The following is a 24,006-nucleotide window of genomic DNA, read 5'->3' as shown; positions in this document are numbered from 1 at the left end:
GAAGGTTGCAGACCATTGATACAAAATCCGCCAGCAGTCCGTCAGCACCGAGAGTGAGAGACGCGGTTTAGTGGGGCTGAGGTCTGTCTGGCCGGAGTTCGGCACCCTGTCCAGAGTGAGGCGTGTCTTCCGACATTTCCCAGGCCTTCAGAGCTGCTCACTCTGGCCCAGCGAGGTAGGCTGTTGGAATCCCCCTGGCAAGCCCGGGAAATGGTGCCTCTTTCTTCTTAAATGAAAACTACACGTTTTGTTTTATCTTTTTAGGCAAAAAAAAACAATGAGCAAAGTCCAGTGGACAGGCTCCAGGAGACTTTATTACTGAATCAGTATGTACAAATGCTAACATGAAAATAAGGAGTCACAGAATCTCAGGCTATGTACAATACCTTTTGGGGTTTTTTTACATTTTTCTTTACAAGATTACGCCTCTAAATAACGTGTCAGATACACACACAGAAATCAAATTTTTACCACATACATAAATAAATACGGGCTTTCAATGGCCCCTAGAATGGTCGTGATGTGCACAGACTGTGTGGATGCGAATGTAGCCATTTGTTATCTGAGCTCCAAGAATAGAGGGAAGTAAATAAAAATAGTTACCTTACATATAGACTTCTGTTAATCACGTATCTCCCTTGCCAGAGTCCTCCGGAGAGAACCGAGACTCAGCCTGCCATGCTGCACGTCAGACGCACCACCTGTCTACACCCCATGGCGTCCCCGGGAGTTACAAAGTACATGCACTAGACGTGTAGCGTGTGCATCGCGGTCTCCACACGAGAATCTGCGAGAAGACAGACAGACACCTGGGATCGTGGCAGGGAGTCTGTGCACCCGTGTAAGAAAGGGCAGATGCCAGCCAGGCGCTCCCACAGGTGACCAGGACAGGTATGTACGACATTTCTGTTTGCTCTGGCGTGGTGCACACACAAGTTACAGATGCACCCTATTAGGCAGGTTTGTCCGTGGACAGAACACACACAGTTTGGGGCTTTGAGGCCCCACGTGGTAAGCTCCCCCCTGTTCCTCCTGCCGGGAGTCCTCCTACGGGGCAAATGTTCTTCTCACTATTAAGATGCAGGGGTATCTGCCCCCCCCTCCAGGGAGAGCGGGGTTGGCAATGTCTGGAGGTGTTTTCGGTGCCACACGGTGGGGGATGTGCTTCCTGACTCTGGCAGGCGGAGACCAGGGGTGGCGCTTAGCACCTCCCAAAGTACAACACCATCCCCAAGATGCCCAGGGCCACCCCTACGGTGTCCGGGACCGTCCCTACGACCCACAGCACCGTCTCTGCCACGGACACCAGTCAGCCCCCGCCGCAGGTCAGCGGAGCTGCGGTGAGAACCCTCGCTGCAGACCTGGTCACGGGCTCTGTTAGGTGTCTGGGGTGCAGTCGTCCGGGTAAACTTGGAATTCTGTTGGGGGGACATGGGAACGTGGGACCTGTTCTGACTGTGTTGCCTCTAACGTACCACAGGAAAACTGTGAAGGACTAAAAAGGGCGGGTGTTGGATCAGGGAAATCACCCCACGCGGCCATACTTTGAAAGACAGGAGGACCCACTGCAAATGCTGAGGGTTTTCAGTGAAAAGCACGCCCACAGCTGCCCGGTGGATCACGTCAGCCCCCATATTTAACGCATCTGTGGTTCACGGGCTCGATTTCTTTAAAGAGCAGAGCCCGTTCCTGAAGATACAGGGTGGGCAAAAGTCGGTTTCCAGTCGTGAAGATGCAAAACCAAGTTCATTCTTGTATCATTTCCCATACACGCTGTAAACCTGGTTGTTGCCCACCCTGTATTTTTTTCATATGAGAAATGCCTCTGATTTCAATAAGATGTATTAGAAACTTAGCCATGAAAACTATGTTTTTATGAAAACATAGATTCCATCCCTTCATGGGGGCACCCGAATGTTTATCATTCACAACACGGCAACTATGTTTTTTTCTCATTTGAATACTATTGGTGACTACTGACATTCGTGAAAGCAGCTATGCTTCTTTTGTTGTGTCATTAATAGCATTTTCTTCCAGTCATAGTCATAAAATTTAAATTATTGACTATTCTAGCAACATTAGATGCCAGTAAGAAGACCTTGAGATTTCCTAAGGAAGAGACAAGTCTCAAACCTTCATTAGAACTAAACGTGTATTTGCTCAGCGTCTATTCACCAAAGAAACATGATTAAATTTTATAAAATTAAACTTATATAGTAATAATAATTTTGTATCCATGTATACATGCCTGCATTGTAAACCATACAAGGATACAAAAATTTGCTGGCACAAATTCTGGGATCGGTTCGTGACGAATTAAGGGGAAAGAGGACCTTGGAGCTGATGGTTGCAACTCTTTATTTCTGAAATCCTAGGAATTAGAAATTCGGATGCAGGTCATGACGGTGGGATAAACTGTAGCTTTAGAGGCAGATGGGGTGCGGGGAAGGGGGGGCATTTAAAGGAAGCCCTGTCCTGCCGTCTCCAGTGAAAATGGGTCATTCTCGGACCGGCCGACGTCGCACATCCCAGACCGCGTCTGGTTCAGAACCGGCACCCACTGCCATTCTGAGGTTCCCCTCCCTGTCCCCCCTGCAGGGAGGCAGACCACCGCCACACGGTGCGCCCTGTGCGAATCTGAACGCATGGGGCATGGTTCTCTGTCTGCTCTCAGACAGGACCGGGCCCGTGCACACGCCTCTCTCTGCTGTGTGTCGCACCTGCTAGGAGACGCCAGCCGCAGGCGCTCTGAGCAGGGATTCAGAGGATTCACACGCACCCGGGGACACCGCCCCCAACCAGGACCAGTCCTACTGCAGAACCTAAGGAGAACGGTCCCGAAAATGTCCTCACTCCTGGTGGGTGGACCAGGAGACGAGGAAGCCTTGCCTTCCAAGTGTGTCCTTCGGACAAACTGCTCTTTTCTCATAGGAGGGACAGGGATGGGGAAGATGTGCCGTCCACGGGGGCTGCAGGGGAAACTCTGTGTTTCTCCACCGCTGGGGAGCTGCCGAAACCATCTCCTCAGTGTGTGGGTGGTACCTCTCCACATGTATGTGCGTGTGTGTACATATGCAGGCACACCTGTAACTATACAGACATGCACGTGTGATTATCTCAAACCACGAACGTGGGCACCGCCTTGAGAAACAAGGGTGCCACTGAACATGTCTGTGGTGGCAGTGGCCCAGTGTCCATGGCATCCCTACACACTGAGAACACGCTATGACATGGGTTCCTGCGATCACGGAGTAGGGGGCAGCCTGGGACACTTCCACACGGGAACATGCAGCAGGTCTGAAGAAGCAAGGGCTGGCGAAGGGGAAGGAGCTGTGCTCTCGCGAGGAAAGCCACTGCCCTGGTTTCTGCCACAGAGACCACCAAGGGCTTCCTGGGACCGACCCAAGGCGGGGCTTGGGAAAAGCCGGAACAGGGCCGGTCGTGGGGACGCCTTCACGTTCAGTAGGAGGGTGAGTACACGTTGATATACGTGAACTCAGGAGCCAAGCGTAGCAGCAGCCATTATCATGAGGGAAAAGGGAAACATAAATAAGAGAGCATCCCCAGAAGATCTCTCGGGTTATAGGACGAAATATTAGAAAGCAGCCCAGAGAAGCAATTTCGCTTCTGCAAGGCAATGGAAATCTGGACACTGGGCTCCTTCCCTGGGTCGTGCCTGTTTGACCTGTGGCTCATCCATCCTCACAGATGGACTAAACTCTCGTCTGTCTTCCTATGACAGAAAGCGTGTGGTATTTAAAGAGGGGACACCTTTACATGTACGTGAACTTGGAACATTTCAGGGTAAATTTTTCCGTTCGAACCCACACGTAATAGAAATCATCTCAGGCAACACTTGAATATACAGGGCGTGAAAACTGTACCGCCTTAGTTGGCTTCGCAAATCCAATCGATAATTGATAGAACGCCTCCGTTGAGTCCCACCAGGCTTCGTTTGCGTGTGGGTCATGCACTGTTGCCATGGATTTGTTCTGAGACTTTGCCGCTCCCACGGAATGCAGGGGAACGCCAGCTCTGTGATAGCTCTGTGGAGACTAGCACACGCGTGTGTGAAGAAGAAGCTCGCAGGCAGTGGGCTTCGTTTCCTGGGCCCTGCGGTGTCCCACCGGCCTCAGCGAAGGGGACGGGCTACCTGGGAGACGGCAGGGCTGCGGGAAGGAACAGCTGTGCTCCTCCAGGCCTGAGGCAAGTCCCCCAGGTTCGACCAGCGGGGCTGGCACCTGTGCTCACATGCCTCTTCGAGGTTAGCGTCCTTCTGGAGGGAACTTGTGATGGTGGGGATGGCGGTGCTTCAGGGGGGACCCTGGGGACAGACAGGAGACACTGGTCGGTCATTTCGCCTCCGATGATCGATCTTGAACTTGAAAGGACGCACCCAAGGTTGTTCACGCTCCCTTAAGGCCTCCAGTCTCTCTCCCGCTCCCCTCCTCTGTTGGATAAAACCATAAACCCCAAGGTCACAGTTTGTACAAACTACCTGACATTCCCTGAGGCGCTTCAGGGGGGCTTAAAAGCTAACAAAGGCTCTCATTAAATAGTTCTGACGGAGGGTGTCAGGGCGGCCTCCCTCAGCCCGTCGGCAGGGGAAGGGCCGTGACCCTCGGCCGCAGGGATAGCTGTCAATTTTCTTCAAATTCTAAACAAAATGGCCCTGGCTGGCGTAGCTCAGTGGATTGAGCGCAGGCCTGCAAACCAGAGTATCGCAGTTCGATTCCCAGTCAGGGCACATGCCTGGGTTGCAGGCCAGTTCCCAGCAGGGGACGCATGAGAGGCAACCACACATTGATATTTCTCTCCCACTCTTTCTCCTTCCCTTCCCCTCTCTCGAAAAATAAATAAAATATTAAAAAAAATTCTAAACAAAATGGAATCGGGGCCAAGTCCATCTGTCTTTTTTTTTTTAAATCAGAAGTTAAACTAGGGTGACTTCTCCATTATTTTATCAACACACAAAGCTTTACATGTGGGTTTTTCAACTTATTTCTTTTATCCTCACCCAAGGACATGCTTAGAGGGGAGAAGGGCAGGAGAGGAAGAGGGAGAGAAACATCCGTCAGCTGCTCCTCTCACACACCCGACGGCAGATCAAACCCCATGACCTGTGTATGCGCCCTGACCGGGAATTGAACCCATGACCTTTTGGTTTACTGCATGATGCTCCAACCAGCTGAGCTACTAGGGCCAGAGATGTGGCATTTTTACATTTAAGCTGGATAAAAAATAAAATATGCCCTGCCTGGTGTAGCTCAGTGGATTGAGCGCAGGCCTGCAAACCAGAGGATCATGGTTCAATTCCCAGCCAGGGCACAAGCCTGGGTTGCAGGCCAGTTCCCAGCAGGAGACACACAAGAGGCAACCACACATTGATATTTCTCTCCCTCTCTCCTTCCCTTCCCCTCTGAAGATAAATAAATAAGATCTTTTTAAAAAGTAATAAACTGATAAACAAAATACATCTTTAAAAAATCAGCCAGATGCTAATAGTTTTTGTACAGCGGGTAACACTTTTTTAAAAGAAACCTTTACTGGATTTCGCTACATTGATTGGGGTCACAGTTTGAAGAGAACTCATGTGCGATACCCCAGTATAATGTGCGTATGATAAGAAAATAAATGCGTTAGCCAAGGACTGTGCCCTACATCATCGCTTTTGTTCCCGACTGATAGGATTATAGATTTTTTTCCACATGATTTATGGCTTGAAAGGGAAGGGAATGGCAGGCATTATATACAAAACCAATGGAAGGAGAAAGAAAAGAAAGGCAGGAAGGCAGGAAGGCAGGAAGGTAGGAAGGAAGGAAGGAAGGAAGGAAGGAAGGAAGGAAGGAAGGAAGGAAGAGGAAAAGAAAGAAAGAAAAGAAAAGGAAAGAAAAAAGAAAAAGAGAGAGAAAGAAAAAAGAAAGAAAAGAAAGGAAGGGAGGGAGGAAGACAAGGAGGGCAGGAGGGGCAGTGGGAATTCAGCCCCACGACTTCTGCTAACTAACGTCCGGCGGGCAGACGGAAATGGGGAGGAACAGCTCTCAGTCACAGAGGGCCCCGTGGCCCCGGAGTCTTCTCTGAGTTGGGGGAGCTTTCTGCCCTGCCTGCTCTCGGTCGGTCGGTCGGTGGGGCAGACATGGCGGGCTCTTACTGTGCACCGGCGGCGGCGGGTCCGGCGTCCGGAACGTCCGGATGGTGGCGGGCCCTTCCCCGCCTGTGGTCAGCACCTGCACCTCCAGCCGGTACAGGGTGGACGGCCTGAGGTTGGGCACCGTGAGCATGTCATGGTCCTGAGGGGACACGAGGCGAGAGGTGGGTCAGACCGTTTGAGAAGCAGCACAGCCAGGGATGCGTACTTGGGGACCGTCCCTCGTGGGGACGCCATGGCTCCTAGACGTGTCCCTGGTGGCCTGAGACCCTGGGCGGAGCCCCGCCGCGTGAGGTGCCAGTTCTCGGGGCTCGCCACGCAGTTCACCCCCAACACCAGTCTCTCCCACGTGTCCCGTCTCCAAGGCCACATGCCGTGATGTGAATGCCCCATCGCCCCATTTCCGTGCACGAGCCCACTGCTCTCCTTCGAAGGCACAGTATCCATGAGGGCGCGGCACATGCGTGTGTGGAGACCCACACGGCTGAGTTTTCCAAGGGCTCCTGAAATCTAACCCGTTTACAGAACAACAGCTCTCTCATTCCCTGCACTCTTTCCTTCTGGGGTTTAAGTTGCTTTGCTTTTCTTCTTTTTTTGTCTGAGCAGGACTAGGACATTGTAAGGGCATTTTTAAAGAGAGCCCAAGCCCCCCTGTGGAGGCTTTTATTTCTGAGCCAAGGAATGAAGCGTCCTGGAAGACAGGCCGTATTGGAACGGGACCACTGAGGGGAAGCAAGAAGCTTGCTTTTAGCTGTTTTCTCCCCAATTAACACTTCTCACTGAGCATGTCCGCTTGGCCTGGAGGGACAGGGGCCAACAGAGGCCAGAGAAATGGGGAAGCGACTCATCTCCAGTGTAGACGGGACCAGGTCTATATAATGCAGAGGCAAGTTTATTCTACTCACAGTGACAGTCTGGTCTGCTCACTTGCAAAATAAAGTGTTTACAGGGAAGGAAGGCGGAACTCAGGACTATGGCGCATGGTGACAGAAAGAGGGGACCCTGCCGGTCACTGGGCGTGAGCAGTGATCGCCGGCAGCAGCGTGGACGGGGAAGCGCAGGGCACCTACCGCGGGCAGGATCTGCGACTGGGAGATGATGCTGTTTGGCAGGCTGTTCGGCCTGCTCTCCGTCGTCACCTCCGCCCACGTCACCTGGAAGCCGGTCCTGGGCGGAGAGAGGCCGGCCTGGGCCATCTTCCACGAGAAGTGGCCCGTGACGTTCGCGTTCTGGATGGCGAAGGAAGCGGACAGGTTCTCCGGCTTGGCCGGCACTTTGGGGAGGTCGTGACCTGGAGCGATTCATGGAGGAAAAGCAGGGTCAGGTTCCCGGGGACGGAGCGGAAGTGGCCCCGGTCGATGCGCCGGGCAGCCCATCTGCAGAGCAGGCAGAAGCTACGTGACCTCAGTGGTCCCGCAGAGCAGCTTCAGACACTCGACTCTGTCATGTGGGGACAGTGGCTGAGCAGGACCCCCCCCCCCACTGTGCAGCTTCCTGCCAAGTGTGTCTAACCCTTTGGGGCTTGTTTTTAGAATCCGGCTGTGTGGATGGGAGACAGGGGAGGAGGAACTCTGAAATCTGGCGAGGCTTGGCCATTTCCCCCAGAATGGACGTGACTGCAACGGAGACGGGAGATGCTGAAGTTATTTCGAGTGACTAGGGGGGCTGAGGGGACTCAGGGCGTTGCAGAGGCCCAGGAAGGCAGACAAGGCCTTTCTCAGGACAACGGGATGGAGGGGAAGGCATGGGGTGTGGACCATGTGGATGAACAGCCCACACGGCAAGGGGCAGGACGAGAACGGAGCCACTCCCACAAAGCACACCCAACACAAGCAGTCCACCGGCGTTAGTCTTCGCGCCTGGAGGGACCACGTGGCCAGCAAAGGGCGTCTTTGCAACACTGTAACCATTACGGAATAATGCATCACACGTATACATGCATTGTCCCATAATGGTTACAGTGTTGCAACCACTTGTATATGTTACATTTATACATAGAAGGAACCTCCACACCGGGGTCCTTTCTGTCCGGGGCTGCTGTGGAAGCCCATGGGGCACGTTTGCGGGGTGGCCGACGCCCTGGCTGGGTGCTCAGAAGCCCCAGTCCGACGCACCTGCGTGTCCGTGCCCAGGGCAGCTGGTGTGCCCGCGGCTCTTCCCCTTCAGCGCAGAGCAGGGCGGTGTCCTGAAAAAGACCGTCTGTGCCTTCAAGTGCCCCTTCGGCCCCGCGGGCTGCACGGTGACCTGATACTTGCAGGAAAACGATAGATCTTGCAGAATTATGTAGTTTTCCTAGAGCCGGAGAGAGGAATGTGGGGGCGGTGAGTGTCACTAGGGATAAGGGAAATGTTGGCAGGAGATAAGACTGGCTGCAGTGTGGCTCTCATGACAAGGACGAAGGAGACTCTGCCCATGCTTTCATGAGCTACCCCCGGGAAGCTCCCTCCCTGGCTGGACCGGCCAGGCAGAATGAAACAGAATGGTGGGAATGGACATCAGAGCAGCCACGGGAACCCCTGCTGTCAGCACGGATGGAGCTGGGAAACCCTCAGAACCACTCCGTATTCCCTGAGACCCGCCGAGTGGTCCCTGAGACCCGGGCGCCCCCTGAGACATCTGCACTCAGGCCCTGCTGCTGTGCTGACGTGGAATGAGCTGCCCGAGTTCGGTGGCGAACAAGTGAAAGGCAGCATGAGCAGGGGGACTGTCACTTTTCCAATCTCCGGGGCCTCGCCGGTTCCAGAGCGAGTCTGGGAGTTGGCCCTGCCCACGGGCCAGACCACTGACGCACGTCCCTAGGGGCAGATTTGTGCTCAGACTGTGGGAGTGCGGCAGCTGCTGTTTGGAACAGAGCGGCCTGACCGTGGACTCACCTGCGTCGTGGCCGACGAGGACCGCGGCCCAGCGGTCTCGTTGTGCGCACAGGCCTCGGGGAGCCACCGCACGTGGTACCGACTCACGCTGGCGTCTGCAAGGTCGGACACAGCTCAGAAACCACACAGTCGGGAGTCCCATTCCACTCAGCGCCACGCTCTCAACGCAGGGCGGCATGAACAGCGAGGAGGAAACCCAAGTTCTGCAGGGGTCCCCAGGTGCGCCCACCAAGCACAGGGGCACACGGGGGCCCCACCTCCTGGGTATTGTTTCGTTATTAAGACTGAAGTCAGCCAAAAGCATACTCCACTGAACCCAAAGAAACTTTTTGAAATACAAGAACTAGGTAGAAAAAATTATTAATCAGTCAGAGCAAAAAAAACTCCAATGATGTGTCTTTTTTTTTAATGTTCACCCAAGGACTTGCTGATTGCTTTGAGTGACAGAGAAAGGGGAGGGGAGGGGAGGGGGAGGGGAGGGGAGGGGAGGGGAGAGAGGAGAAGAGACATGAACTTCAGAGATGACGAATGGCTTGCTTGCTGTTTCCGCCGTGACCAGGGACCACACCCCGAGCCTTTGGGTTTACAGGACAAGGCTCCCACCCACCGAGCCGCACTGGCCGGCCGGGGCTGCAGCAATGCCTTGAGAATAACCTAGGAGCAGTGTCCACGGTGAGCCCATTCCTACAAGACCAGGCGGCCCTCAGACGCAGTTACCGTCCTCCCTCTGGGGAGTCCACACTGCAAGTCTCAGACCCTGACCCTTTTCTGATGAAGGTGATAGAGAGGCTCTTGAACCTCCCCTCTGCCCCACACTAGACCAGGAAGCACCAGCCACTCACAGGGAACGCCTGCCCCATCACCACTATGCAAGTCCTGTCATCAGAGGGGACTGGGGACACAGCTCCCTGCTCCCACAACACCGTGTCCTCGCACTTCTTGGCCACGGCTGTGTGCTGCTCTGCCAGCCTTGCTCTGCCTGAACTGCAGCGTCTCCTGCACTTGGCAATGGCATCCAGGTCAACACACCATCTCCTAGACTTGCGGCTGTGAGGCATCTTCACGTACACCCACAGCAGCCGTGCTTTCCAGGGCTCACCCAGGACCCGGGTGCCTGGAGGATCATTCTCCCAGCGGGGAGACCCTGCTGTGGTTTTAGAACCACAGTCACGGTTATAAAACCGCTGTGGATATGGAAGTAGCAGACCCTGTGTCTGACTTCTGGGGCCCACGCAGAGTGGGGTTGCCAGCAGTCTGTGCTCACGGCTTTATCCACCAGTCAATACACCGCCATGTTTGTGGTGGGCTTCCGTCATAGAAATCTTTACACGATCTCTCCTTCCCACCAATTCATGCATGTACCCACCCTGAGTGCCACACACGGCCACTCCCAAAGGGTGCCACTGAAATGCCATTCCCGTGACGTGCGCTCAGTTTTCAAAATTATTTCAGTTGTGGGCATTTTAAAAAAATAAACACTTCACGCAAACCAGCAGTTGCAGTGCAAACTAACAAACACATTGCCTGCTGTGGACGCAAGACCGGCCTCCTAGCAAGGACAAGAGGATAACAGCTCAGGGGCCCTGACTGCTAGCATTTCAGCCGCAGCTGCTGCCCATCTCAAAGGGGGAGAGAGACTCCCGGGTCTGAGAGCTCACTGGTGCTTCAGAAGAGCAAGGCTTTCATTTCCTTTTATGTTATAATGTTTCCATCGCTCGAGGATGTTTTTATTAGAGAATGTGCAACAGAGAGAGAGAGAGAAGGAGAGAAACATCGATGTGAGAGAGAAATGCCAGTTGGTTGCCTCTGTGCACGCCCCCTGCCCCGGGGGACAGAACCCATAACCCGGTGTGTGTCCTCACCGGGGTTCAAACCCATACCCTCTTGCTGTACAGATGACACTCTAACCCACAGGGCCGCCTGGCCAGGGCGGAATGGCCAGGCAATCGATAAAAGCCAGCGCTCTGTCCGGCTGCTGTCCCCCCCCCCATCATCAATGCCGTTGCGTGACACCAGCTTCCCCAAGGACACGCCCGTGGCTGGGAGCCTTAAAGCCCGTGGCAAGCAGACGGGGCCCTGGGCCTACCTTCGGTCTTCTTCCAGTACACCTTGACCTGCAGCTGGCTGTCCTGGTAGAAGGGCGCGCCGATCTCCAGCAGGCGAGCGGGGTGGCGGCCCTGGAGGGCGGTCTGTGCCCGCACCATGCCCATCCTGCTCTTCCCCGGATGTTCTGCAACAAAGCACAGCGCTCTGGCATCCTCGTGAAAAAAGAATCGCCAGCCCTGCTGTGAGTCTCAGGGCATGGAACTTCCCGGTGACTGCTTCCCACTCGCTGCCTACGTCCTCAAGGCCGATGTGAGCGCCCTGAAGATTCTGTCCTGGTGATGCCCTCCCCTGCCAAATACGCCGCAAGACCCACGGTTCTAACAGACATGACTCCGGGAGTTTCCAAGGGTCCTCACTGTATTCACCTGGAGGAGGCTCTCACTTAGACAACAGGTATAGACGGCGTTTCTCATCGCACAGTTTTTGAAGTTGGGGAGGCGGTCAACCAAGGGATATTAAACGCCATTTCACGAAAACGGTATAGAGAACTGCGCGCAGAAGCACCATCAGCAGCCGCCCATCCCAGGTATGCAGCCCTCAGTGGAAAGATGGTTCAAGTTTGTGATGTTAGCCATGAGGGGCAGAGATCCCATCAACCCGGCGGCTTCCAGGGCAGCCTCAGCAGCCAGCAGCGAGCTGCATGGAGTTCGAAGAGCGACACACGTGCTCACGTGCACTGGTACTCACGTGAAATATTAAGACATGTAAAAAGATGCTCAATATCGCTAGCCATCAGAGAGACGCAATTAAAGCCACAATGAGATACCGCTTCACCCCGGAGAGAATGGCCATCACGAACAAATCAACAAACAAGTGTTGGAGAGGGTGTGGAGAAAAGGGGACCCTTGTGCACTGTGGGTGGGAGTGCAGACTGGTGCAGCCACTAAGGAAAACAGAACGGAGTTTCCACAAAAGTATCAAAAGATGAAACTGCCTTTCGACCCAGCAATTCCACCGCTACAAATACATCTGAAAAAGAAAAACCAAGACACCAATCCCAAAGAACACACGCATCCCCAGGTTTATTGTGGTGTTACTTGCAATAGTGAAGACTTGAAAGCTAAGTGTGCATCAGCAGACAGACGAGTGGATAAAATCCTCAGCCAGGAAAGAAAATGCCATGGCAACCATCGGTGAGATCGGGGAAGGAATGCAGGGCTCCTTCCCTCGTTCGTTCGTTCAGTAAACATTTAGTGAGCGCATCCGAGGAGCCAGGTGCAGAGTTGGGGCTGCAGACATGACACTTTTGACCCGAGGGCTGTTGAGACAGCGGAGGAGCTGTGTGCAGGGGGGAGCCGCCGGCGGGGCAGGACCGCCCTGAAGGGACCAGGCTGGCTCTGGGAGCGGCGCTGGGAGGGAAGGAGCTGCCCACGGCTCATTGCCCTTCGGAAATGAGGAGCCAGCATCTCCCACACGGCTGTTCCGCCAGGGTAGGAAAGGTGAGAACGGGTGGGCACAATGACTAGTTTTCTGGTGGGTTTTTCTGACTGTCCACTTCCCCCGGCCCCTTCACTGCTGGGATCGCTGGCCTCCCGGGACACTCCATTTCCTGTTCCTGTGGCTCAGGATGTTCAGCACGACTGCTGTCCTGCAAAACTTTGGGGAAGCTGTCCTCACTGGCGGGCCAAGGTCAAGGGGAGGAAAGCCATCTTCGGCGCTCATATGACTTCCCAGTTTGAAACGACTGTTTTGCCCTTTAATTTGTTCTTCCAGTGACCCGTGAGCAGATTTATTTTTATCTCCCAGGGATGCCCACAGCCTTGCTCAGGGACACTCACAGAGCAGTTGCTTAATACATTACGTAGGAGACGAAATACACAAAGACATCTGTGGTTTGGAGCGTCTAGAGCTCTTACCAAATATTTGCCGGGGCTGTTGAGTTGTTTGCACCCTAATCCCTGGCCTCGGGCGCCAGCACGGCTGTGGAGGGTGCCTTTTCCTCCGTTGTGGCAGCAGCAACAATGCCACTTTCCAGGTGTGCACATGCTGAGCTGTGCCAGCATTGCACGCAAACTCACGGAGCCGTTGGAAGGTACACAGCGAGGCTTCGCACCTCCTCGGGGACGGCTGGAGCGAACGCCTTTTGGGCTCTGTGGTTGCACCATCTCTGCCAGCACGGCCGCTGTCCAGACAGCCGAAAAGCAGCCACAAGTGAGCGTGCCATGTACCACCCACCTTTTATTTACAAACGCAGAGGGAGGGGCTGGATGCGGTCTGCAGGCTGCTGTTTGCTGATGCCCAAAACAGGGGAATCGGCAGGCACGTGTTTAAGAGCCAACAATGTGTCCAGGATCACCCGGTGGCTGACGCGGTCACAAAGCAGGGATGGCGTCCCGGGGCCAGCTCCGGTCCTGTGTCCCTTCCTCTGTGCCCCTGGGCCGCCTCCTGTTAGAAGCCAGGTGGCGGCTTGCAGGGGTCAGCGTTAAGGATAAGAACACAGTCCCGCTGGTCTCAGACCGCTCCCTTCCCCACTGCCTGGTGCTGGAATGGCACGGTCAGAGAATCTGCCCTGTGCTGTAAGACTCCTGTGCTGTGGGAATTCCCCGCGGCCCTTGGAGAGAGAGCAGGGTAAGCTGACCTGGGGGTAGACTGATAACAAATGGGTTACGCAGCGGCTTCTGAGGGAGCCGAGCAGTTTGCCTGCTTGGGATGCTGGGGGGAAGGGGGAGAGATGTGGACGGATGGGGACATGATGCCCGATGTTCAGTCAGGGGAGACCGAGGGGCGTGAGGAAAAACTACGTCGCCCGCCTGCTCTTCCTTCCAGGGGTACATCCTTCCTTCCGCCACCCATCTGGGGACCTCACTGAGAGGGAGTGGATGCCTACAGAAGTCAGGTTCACAGAGCATCTTAGGTTACATAACGCACATAGAAGTTTGCATCACTGAGAGACATTTGTTAGGGTGAAGGGCTCTTTGCCCAAAGGCAGTTCAGGGCTTTGCTCCACACCGCCACAGGCTTCCCCAGGACTGCGGGTCTCACACGGGGAGGGCGCCGCCCCCAAGGCCACCTTGCCGACCCCATGCACTTGAGACAACACTTCCAAGTGCAGGTTACAGCTGGGGCTGGGGCAGACAGGCCGTAGAGATCACAGATCCCCCGACCCTTCCTCGGGCCCCAGCCGTGCGCTGGAGCAGCTCACGGAGCTCAGAGAAACGCATCTCTCTACTACAAAGGAGGCAACTCAGGACCGGCCAGATGGGGGAGGCACATGGGGCAAGGAGTGTGGGAAGGGGCGGACAGTTGGCAAAGCTCTGTGCCCATCCTGGGCACCCCCCTCTCCCCAAATCTCACAGCTCACCAGCCCCAGACTCGGCAACCCCGCCCTGGTGCTCTCATGGGGACTTCATGACACAGGCCTGATTAGCCTTGGTCCTTGGAGATTCTCCCCATATCCAGCCCCTCTCGCCTCCCCAGAAAGGGGTGGGGGGGGGACTGAAAGTGCCACCCCTCTGGCCCCACAGTGGGTGGCCCACTCCCGTCCTTGTGGCCTCCAGAACTCAGCTCATTGCCACCACCGAAGGCACCTTCATCCTTCTCCAACTTAGGACATCCCGAGCATTTCTGGAGCTTGTGTGACCAAAGTCCACACACCTATTAATGATGCTGAATCAGAGCGTCACCGACCACCTCTCAGAAAGGCAGTGTGCCCCCTCCTGTACGGAGCCCGGGCACCGGTCGGGCCCAGAGCAGGACACCGGCGTGGACGCTGGACTCTTTAGTAGCCCTCAGAGTTTGCAGAATCCAGCTGCTCTGCTGTGTTCTCAGATGTCAGAACTTTGATGACATTTACAGGTCAAGAGATGCACGGGATTTTCTGTCCAGGCCATTCTTACTTGGCAGAGGTAGAATATTCCGGCCACAGGGGACCACTCCAAAACCCGTGAAACCTGTAGGCTGTGGACACACCCCTCTCACGTCCCCCAAACGCAAGGTGCATTTCCACAAAGACAGCGCTGGGCCTTTCTTCCCTTAAGGCACCTTTTCATGAAAGCACCCAACCTTCGCCTCACGGGACTATTTACTAGTAAAACATCTATTTAGTAATGGCCGCCACGCCCGGAAGGGCGTAATGCACAAAGTCATTTCTATGCTGGCATTTGCGGTTCTGCCTCCTATAAAGTACCATGTCCCTTGCTGATGCCATAAAGTTGCAATGACTCCTCATTTCCAGGGGGTTCTTGGTGAAATACAGAGTGTCCCTGGACAAGTCGTACCCTTGTGTTTATGAGACCGTATACCATCAGCACAGGGATGCAAAACCCTGGCGTGTGTTCGGCTCCACCCTGCTCGCCCCTGTGCCAGGCGGGCCCCTTCTGCAAGCCCCCCCCGAGACCCGAGTGCTGTGTGTTCTGACGCACAGTCGGTGCCCCGACTTCTGTTTTCAGTTTCCTGTTATTACGTTTCTGGTCCTCGTCTTTACAACAGAACAGTCTCTGAGAGGTGAAGAGGATTAGAATGTGATGTAAATAAACACGAAGAGTGAACCCAAGGCGGAGGGCTTGGCCGAGGTTGTGGGTAGGCAGGGAGAAGGTGAACGAGTGGGCTGAGGCTGCAGGGAGGAGGGGAAGAGGGAGCAACCGTTTTGCACACCCCTACGGGGCCGTGCTGTAGATGAGCACAGGCTCGTGCCCCGTGGAGTAATGGACGAGGGTGGACACAGACAGAGGATGACGCACGGTCTCCGAGTGACCCGAGAGCTCGGTTCCGTGGGTGCTGTTTCCCGAGCAGGGGAGAGGTGGGCGAGGGCCCACACGTGGAGTCCCCACCGTGATGTGGAAAAGGGAGGGTGCTGCCCCTCACACCGCAGAGCATGGCAGTGGGGCAGGGTCCGTGTCCTCCGACGACGGGGCAGACTGTTTCACGCCCGTGAGGGGGAAAGGTTCCTCATCGCGGCCGAGAGGCTGGGAGGAGCAGGACTCAGTGAGCTCAGGGGGCTGCGTGTGGGAGAAAGAGTTGGGGACAGAACTACTCGCTCAGAGGTTATTCCAGTTTCGTGAGAGAGGGGTGACACGGTCCCTACAGGGAACAGGGTCCCACACAGAACGTGCGCTGAGGGACACAGGGGGCATCTAAAGAGCTGCATTTGGGAGGGAAAGGAGGGACGAGGTGGAGAATGGCCTTTGCGTCTTGGCTGCGGCAGAAGAATGGACGGTGGAGCCGTGTGTGCGGTGGGGGCACTTGGAGCAGGAAAGGGTGTTGCAGGGAAGGAAGACTTCGGGTATGGCACACGCTGGTCCCTGTGCAGTCGTGTTTACACGCCTCTGAACACGTGAAGGCCGTGGAAGCCTCCTGCACATAAAGCACCCCCTCTCCCCGCACTGTCCGCTGCCCGTCGGCTGGCCACGCGGGAACCCGGTGAATCGGAAGGCACTTACTGTGGCCGGCCGCGTGCGAGGGGGTGAAGCGCAGGGCGACCTTGGCGCTCTTGAGGCGGGTCTGGCCCCAGTAGGCGATGGCCTGCAGCTCCGCTGTGTACTCCCAGTCCGGCTGCAGCCTCTCCAGGGCCACGGCGCTCTGCGTCTGCAAATGACGGACACACACCCCACCCTTCAGAAGCCCCTCCCGGCACCCTGGCTGCTTCCTCTACTGCCTTCCCCTTCTCCAAGCGCTTACACGTGTCTCGTGCTGAACACCCGAAAATCCCGTTTAGCTCTGGCTCAAGATACGTTTCATAGACAGGCCAAAACATGGTTTTTGGAGGTCGTGTTCTCAACCCTCTGGAGTGGCAAGGGCAATGAAGAATTCTGACCACGCCCCTCTCCGGAGTCCACCTCGCAGAGAAAGGGGGGCTGTCGGAAATGAAGTCAGCCCCACAGAGGCTCCGCTGGGCTCCTTCCTGGGGACATCGTAAACGGGATTCACGGCAGGGCTTTGATAACCACTTCAAATGCCCTGTGAGCGCATGTCCACCCAGTGGTGAAGGACAGCGTCAGCCTGGCGAAACGCGCACTCATGTTTTCCTGCCATTATCTCCGTTAATATCAGCACTCATTCGATTTTCTTTGTCTTCAGGGCTTTGGGACTCCTGCAAACGGTGTTGACCCTGCTTCCTTTCGGGTGAGGGTTCTGCTTGGGTTGCGTTTCGCTCTCCGTGAAGGGCCATCTCCAAACCAGGAGACGAAAACCCACTTCACAAACAGCGTCTCCTGGGAAACCTCTCCTCCTGGTTTACCAAAGACGTCAGGCTGAGACCTCAGGGAAGGCGAAGCCACGGATTCCCAGAAAGAAAATTCCGTCGTTTCTCAAATTCTTCAGCATTTCCCGAGTTTCTCACCCTAATTCTCCTTTAGTGAAATGTTAGTGTTGGGAACATTAGTGACTCTGGTGACCTGCCTCAGCGTGCTCCTTGTGCACCCCAAAATACGTCACCGGCATGAGGTGGTGATCAATGGTCTGTGGTGCTCTGCACCCATTGACAACTCAAATAAGTTAGCTTTGCTGTTCATGTCTGATCTGATTGGTATATCATAGGAATAAATTGCAAACTTCCCTAGTGACTTCTTGATGTTGCTTGGTTAGTAATGCTCATGGCATCTGGCAGTGTGTTATCATGTTGAGTCTTTCTTTTTAAGTCCCATTGATGGTGGCCCTGGCCCGGCGGCTCTGTCCCAATACACCAAGGTTGCAGGTTCAGTCCCTGGTCAGCAGGGCACATGCAAGAATCAACCGATAAATGCGTACTTGGAACAACAAATCTCTCTCTCTCTCTCTCAAATCAATCAATATATAGACTGTTGTGATAGCAGGGATCTCTTTCTAGATCAGCGTGTGTTACCAGCTATTATGTTAGAAGTCCAGCAAAGTTCATCAAAGATGCAACTGCCATTAAGTTTCTTAAAAATGAAACCCAACCAGGATCGCAGCTAAACATCAGGGATGCCTTTCAAAGACACATTTTATAATTCCGGATGGCACCGCTCATGGAATCTTCAGTTCCAAAAAAAATTTTTTTTTGGCTCTCCTTTTTGAAACACATCCAAACATTAACTCACTTAGGAGCCTGAACTTTAGAAAGTCAGGAGGAAGGGGTTTAGGTCAGTTCTAGAACAACACGATAAGAGAGTGTGTACCCGGAGGAACCCAATTCACTCCTGACACACCAAGCATTTCTCCGGGTCTGGAATGTTCGCTGCCCTGACATCTCCCTGCAGAAAGTGCTGCCGTACAGATTTTATTTCTCAGCACCTGGGAAACAGCCTTGCGAGTTCTCTTCCCTGGTGAGAGAAGCATGTTGTCAGACGAACATGCAGTTCCTGTCCTGCTGATGACACATGATGAAAACAGCCTGCCACACAGACGCCAGGGAGCTCCGCGCTCCGACCGCAAGGCTCTCCCATAAACGAGGTCAACAGACCCACGCGTGAGGGACACCATGGACACATCCTCTTCTACGACCAGACACGTGAGATGAAGCTACGCTTTGCTGCTTTCCTTTGTGGAGTCGAGACGGCCTTTAGGAGGTGAGTAGGGCCCATGGACGCCATTCAGTGGGTTGCAAAGACCAAACAGTTGGCACAGTGCTGCATTCTGGACCCTCCTGGCTCCAGACGAGAGATGTGGGACCCTGCGTGTCCTTCCTGTCTTAGCTCCGCAGATGCCCCTGTCGGAAGTCAAGTGCCCCGCTCCCGCGAGAAGACACTCCCCTTCCCCCTCGGCTCTCACTTACCCCGTCCGTAGTCTTCCTCCGCTTCTTCCTCGTGGGGACGAGGGACTTGCTGCTGACGGTCCAGCTCCAGAACACTTTGTAGTGATGCACAGGGACATCTGCCTCCTCAGGGACGTCCCACACCAGGGTCACGGTCACCGTCCCGTCACTGTGGGTGCTGGCGTTGGCGAGCCGCAGGTTGGCCGGAGCGGGAGGGGCGGACGGGTCTGCAATCCCAGGGGGAGGACACATGTGTGAGGGCCCAGGCGGCCCCGAACACAGCTCTGCGCGTGTGCCGACCGCAGGGCGCCCTCAGGGAGGGCTGCCCTTCCCAGGTTCCGCAGCTGCGGACGAGCGGGAAGTAACATCCCCCTTTCAGCCTGCACCTCACGGACAGAAGACCCTTCTAGGCACTTCCACACCGTGACAACCCAGCCAAAGTAGCCTGGTACCAAGACGGACACATTTCTACGAAACACAGTCCAATCCGATTTAGGTTGCTTGGCACTCAGTGGGCAAGCACCGTAGCCTAGCCTCTGGAGACTGTGAGGAGGAAAAGAAAGCCAGGTTGCGTAGGGAGCCGTTTCACGTTAGTGGGTAAGAGGGGCAGCGAGCCGCACAAACACAAACAAGCCCCATTCTATCCCAGCACAAATTGATGGCACGCGGCACCATCCATTCTCGTGATCTGTCTGTGTCCAGTTTGCTGCAGAGACCAAAGCCGTCTCAGCTGTCGAGAGAGATTAGATTCTGCAATGATGACACCACCACCTCCTCTGAAACGTATGCAGGAAAATGACTACATGTGAGTTACGCTAGAGGGTCTGTGTTCATCTCTGTGCACAGATGGGGCGGGTGTAGAGGCTGCTCACCAGGAGGGGTTCCCGATGGTTGTGTGGTCCCCCGGTACACGCCGTCACCAACTCCAGTGGTGGGGCCACCAGCGGTGGAGGGGCAGCCAAACCACGGCTCCCTGGATGTGCGTGAAACAGACTGAAGGAAAGATGCCCACGGTTCACTCTCAGGGTGACTCGTGTTTACGGAATGACGGAAACATGAGTTTCTCTCAAAAATCGCTTGCTTTTCTCTGAGAAACAAGGAGGTCTGTCCAGAAAAAGTCCAGCCACGGTAAATGCAATAAGAAAAGTTTGTGCGACATTAATGGGATTTGGCAGCCAAGGAGAGTGGACTGGAATGCACATGCGTGAACAATGACGACCTCACTGTACTAGTCAGTGGGGGTGGTAGACGCTGTTGAGTGAGCCTGTGTCCTGTGTGGTTGTCGCACTCAAAATGACTGAGCGAGTAGAGCAATGAATCCGCATCCAATTTTGTGTTCAGCTTCCACATCCCTCCACTGAAACTATTTGGATGAGTCTGAAGGCTGCAGCTGTGGGCAACTGGTGATTGGCAGCTTCATCAAGACCACAAGCCTGCTCGTGCATTGCATCTCGTGCAGACTTTTTTGGGGAAACATCCAATCACCCAGGTGACTCAGCTCCCTCCACAACCCAGGTATGGTGTCCTGTGACTACTGGCATTTCCCAAAACTAAAATCACCTTTGAAAGGGAAGAGATTTCAGACCATCAATGAGATTCAGGAAAATATAACAGGGCAGCCGATGGTGGTTGGGAGAACTGTGTGAGGTCCCCAGGTGCCTACTGTGAAAAGCACTGAGGTGTGACTGTCCTGTAGACAATGCTTCTTGTATCTTGTGTCTTCTTCAAAAGTGTATTTTGCATATCACGTGACTGGATGATTTCTGGACACACCTCACGTGAGGAGTGCAGGGTGGGCTGGCTACTTCAGCTTTAAAAAGAAGAACATCGCACAGTCGCTCCCTGCGTTAAGTGGCTAATGCAGGCGCGTGACGTGACAATGTGATCAAGGGATGCTCAGCCAGCGTTTGGAACCTTCTGGAGGTGACCAAGCCTTAGACAGGACACAGCTGCACGCAGCATAGTCACCGTTGCGGGTCCTCAGCTCTGCCCCTGTCACTCAGAGCAGCCACGGAAAAAGGCAAACAAATGACCACGCCTGTGTGCCAAGAAAACTGTATCAGCAATAGCAGGCAGCAGGCAGAATTTGGGACACGGCCATCAGTTGTCAAGTCCAGACCTGGAGTCTTCAAAAAGCATTGACACCGAGAACTTTGTGAAATTTGACGGTGCACTGTGACTTTCTGATTCTATAAACGGATGGTCACCCTGGGGGATTAAATGCGATGAAACGTCAGGGCTTTGTTCCCATTTTACAGATGAGGACATCAAGGTTCTGAGGATAATTCATGGGTGCGAGAGTGTGGGGTGCGAGGGTCAGACGCACGCACCTGGGGAGGGTCAGTGGCCTCCCCACCCGTCCATCTGAGGCTTACATCCGAGGGTCCCTCCCTGTTCGGCTGCATGGGCTCCCTGTCCTTGTGGTCTGCCACTGTCCGCAGAAACACGCTTCAGGACGCAGAAAACAAACATGCTGTCCACGGTGACGGAAGCAGGGAGGCCGCCTTAGCTCCCACTCAGACTCCATCTGTGGGACGTTTAATGCAACCGAGGTTGGCACATGCATCCCACTCCAGCCTTGCACCCGGAGTAGTCGCCTGGATGTGTCATCGTGAGCTGTGCTTTCGGCAAAAGACGGAATGCTGAGGATTCTGACAGACTGAAGGTTCCGTCCCTGCAGCTTCTGTGGATAACCCATGAGTGACAAAGGAAGGTTCAGCGCGATGGGATGACTTGCAGCCCACGGTGAGTCAGGTGACCAGCGAGAGCACCAGTCCCCCTCGGAAAAGGGCAGGACCTACGACTGCACCGGTGGGAAGTCTCACCAGAAAGGAGTGCCCCACGGACCCCGCAGCGCCCCTGCCTGTCCCCTGTGAGCAGAAAGCCCCCTCTGACTGGGAGGGGGCCCCAGGCAGGCTGGCAGACAGCGCTGCCTGTTAACTGCGGCACCTTCCCCGCCTCTGGACAGAGCCGAGGAGTGCTCAAGGGACAAGGCGGAGAGCAACGGTTGCAGAGAGGTGGAAAGGAGACAGTGTATACGAACCACCTAAATGGTATTTAAATGGGTGTTTTCTCATTACCATTCAGTCCCCTTTTGCCCCGCCCCCTCCTGCAATCACCACACTGCTGTCCAGGGGCATGAGTCCTCTGTCCTGTGTCCTCCACCCCCCACCCTGCACGCTGTGGCCTGCGTGGGCTTCAGAATCTGTGAGGGGGCAGCTGCGCATGCCCACATCCTTGTGAATACAGACAGTTCCACACCTCGTGTTCCGACGATGCTGAGGACCCGCCCCACATGCGTGGGATAGGGACCCGAGGCCTCAGGCCCTGGCAGGCTGGGTGGCTGAAAGAACCCTTTTCCCAGGAGGAACCAAGGACAGTGACTCTCACTCTGTGAGGGACAGCCACTTCCCTTTGTACGTAACGGGGCAAAAAAGCAAAAAGGAACATTTGCACATTAGACCATTATAGGACTGGTAAGTTCAATTTCTTAATGCTGAAGCCAATATTCCTTGTCCGGCACAGGGTCAAAGGCAATATAGAGAATTTAAATAAGCGAGTGTTGAAATCATCCCAACCTCGGCCCTTTTCACTGCCAGCAGAAATGACTGATTTTACCCTTTCTACCACCATGCAAATTTTTTCCCCTGGGGAAAGGTAAGGCTTAGCAATAAAAAAACATCCCAAACCAGTATTCATGTCAAAAAGAAAAAGCGTGACATTGAGTTACCAATCTATGAACGACTCACAAGTTGCTACAAAAATACGTCTCCGAAGGCGTTAGGATTAAGTTTTGAAAAAACAAAGGCGTTAAAAGGAAATTAAGTTACCGAGTAGCCAACCCATGCTGGCCAAGCAACAGGCTAATTTTGTGTTTAAACATCACCATAAAAAAGAGAATTACAAGAATTTGGGGTTTTCCGTGAAAATCAACACGATTCAAGGCCCATGAACACCAGGCCAAGAGCCTAAAGTTAATGAAACCCATTCCATCCAGTGCTTTTTCTTTTTCTGCTTCGTTTTACGTGTGTTTTTCAGAGGTGTTCGCGGTCGGCAGAAAGCCTTCTGTCCCCTGCTTGGGCTCCTCCGTCTTTGATGATGAAGGCAGGTCCCCTACCCAACTCAAACACACAGATAATTGCTTACCCTTCGGGCAGAGAAATACTTTCGAAGGAGTAACTCTGGCTTAAAGCGATTTTAAACCACCGGGAGCCTTAGAACTGCTATCGCTTGGCTTCTGGCGCCCAGCGGGAAGAAAGGGGCTTTTGTGGGGTAAAAACGCACCCTGTTTGGGGACTCTGCAGTCACCATTAAGAGGTTAGGAAGCGGTTGGTCTACTTGCTGCTTTCTCAAGTGCACCGAGAACCCAGGCCTCCAGCCCAGGCTTTGGGAGGGGTGCTCCACTGGTGCTGGCCAAAACATCTCCCAGACACGCACAGCCGATTCTGCCCCATTTGTAGCCGATTCTACCCCCACCGGGCCAGGGCTGTGCGGGCATTTTGGGTCGGCAAGAAGTGCGCAGGTGGAGGTCTGGCAAGCAGAAAACAGACCCTTTGAACGGGGACCGTGACGTCTCAGAAATGGTGCGTGTTCACTCCACCACAGCCCGTTTAACATCGCGGGTGGCAGTTCTTGTTCTGGAAGGTGCTCAGAGACCATGGGAAGGCCGGAGCCGGTGTGGCCTGGCCGCTTCCCCAGAAGGGAGGCCGGGAAGGCAGTGCGCCGCCGCAACAGGCGCCCTGGGCCCGGTCTGGGGGCGTCAGGTCCCGCCTGACTCGTACAGGTCATGTGCATGTGTCTGCAGAAGCCATGCACTGTGGGTACCTGACGTCTGAACCTGCAGCCTTAACCCGAGGCCACAGACCACACCCTGCAGGCACAACGGATGGTGACCATTCGCACCTGGGTCCCGTGGGAACCGTGAAACTCAAGGTGAAGGGCTCTCGAACCCTACAGATCCCAGCCCCCGAACCCCTGTGAATTTCCTTATTTTGCGTGCCTCTCCAAATCGTCACACCTGCTGACACGTCCTCTTAGGACAAGGCTGAACGCCTTCATTTGTCATTTCACCTTAGAGTGTGCTCAGTGTACTTGCCTGGGCGGGGGAATGGGTGCCTTTCCTTTTTCCAAAGGACTTTGTCCAAAGGAGTTAAACATCCCCTACATAGTCTGTACTAGAACCCAACTATTAAATCACTCTGATGGTAGTGTGTCTGCCTGAGACGTACAGC

The 24,006-nt window shown here is 54.5% G+C and overlaps 1 protein-coding gene across 2 annotated transcripts in view; it reads right to left on the bottom strand.

The window, feature by feature from the left end:
• Positions 1–287: 287 nt before the first annotated feature.
• The window catches only part of ANOS1 (anosmin 1), a 103,865-nt gene continuing 80,146 nt past the window's right edge, over positions 288–24,006 (bottom strand). For both annotated transcript variants that reach the window (XM_037157564.2, XM_053673442.1), the window contains 8 exons: positions 18,797–19,002; positions 16,506–16,650; positions 11,108–11,251; positions 9,022–9,116; positions 8,263–8,440; positions 7,219–7,439; positions 6,152–6,290; positions 288–4,324 (listed from right to left, as the gene is read on the bottom strand). In XM_037157564.2, coding sequence (XP_037013459.2) covers positions 4,266–4,324; positions 6,152–6,290; positions 7,219–7,439; positions 8,263–8,440; positions 9,022–9,116; positions 11,108–11,251; positions 16,506–16,650; positions 18,797–19,002 — 1,187 coding nt within the window. In that variant the 3' untranslated portion in view covers positions 288–4,265. The remainder of the gene's footprint in view (positions 4,325–6,151; positions 6,291–7,218; positions 7,440–8,262; positions 8,441–9,021; positions 9,117–11,107; positions 11,252–16,505; positions 16,651–18,796; positions 19,003–24,006) is intronic.

The sequence above is a fragment of the Artibeus jamaicensis genome, unplaced genomic scaffold, assembly GCF_021234435.1.
Source record: "Artibeus jamaicensis isolate MK-2021 breed Jamaican fruit bat unplaced genomic scaffold, CSHL_Jam_final contig_859, whole genome shotgun sequence".
Lineage (NCBI taxonomy): Eukaryota > Metazoa > Chordata > Mammalia > Chiroptera > Phyllostomidae > Artibeus > Artibeus jamaicensis.
This window is presented reverse-complemented; position numbering and strand designations above follow the sequence as displayed.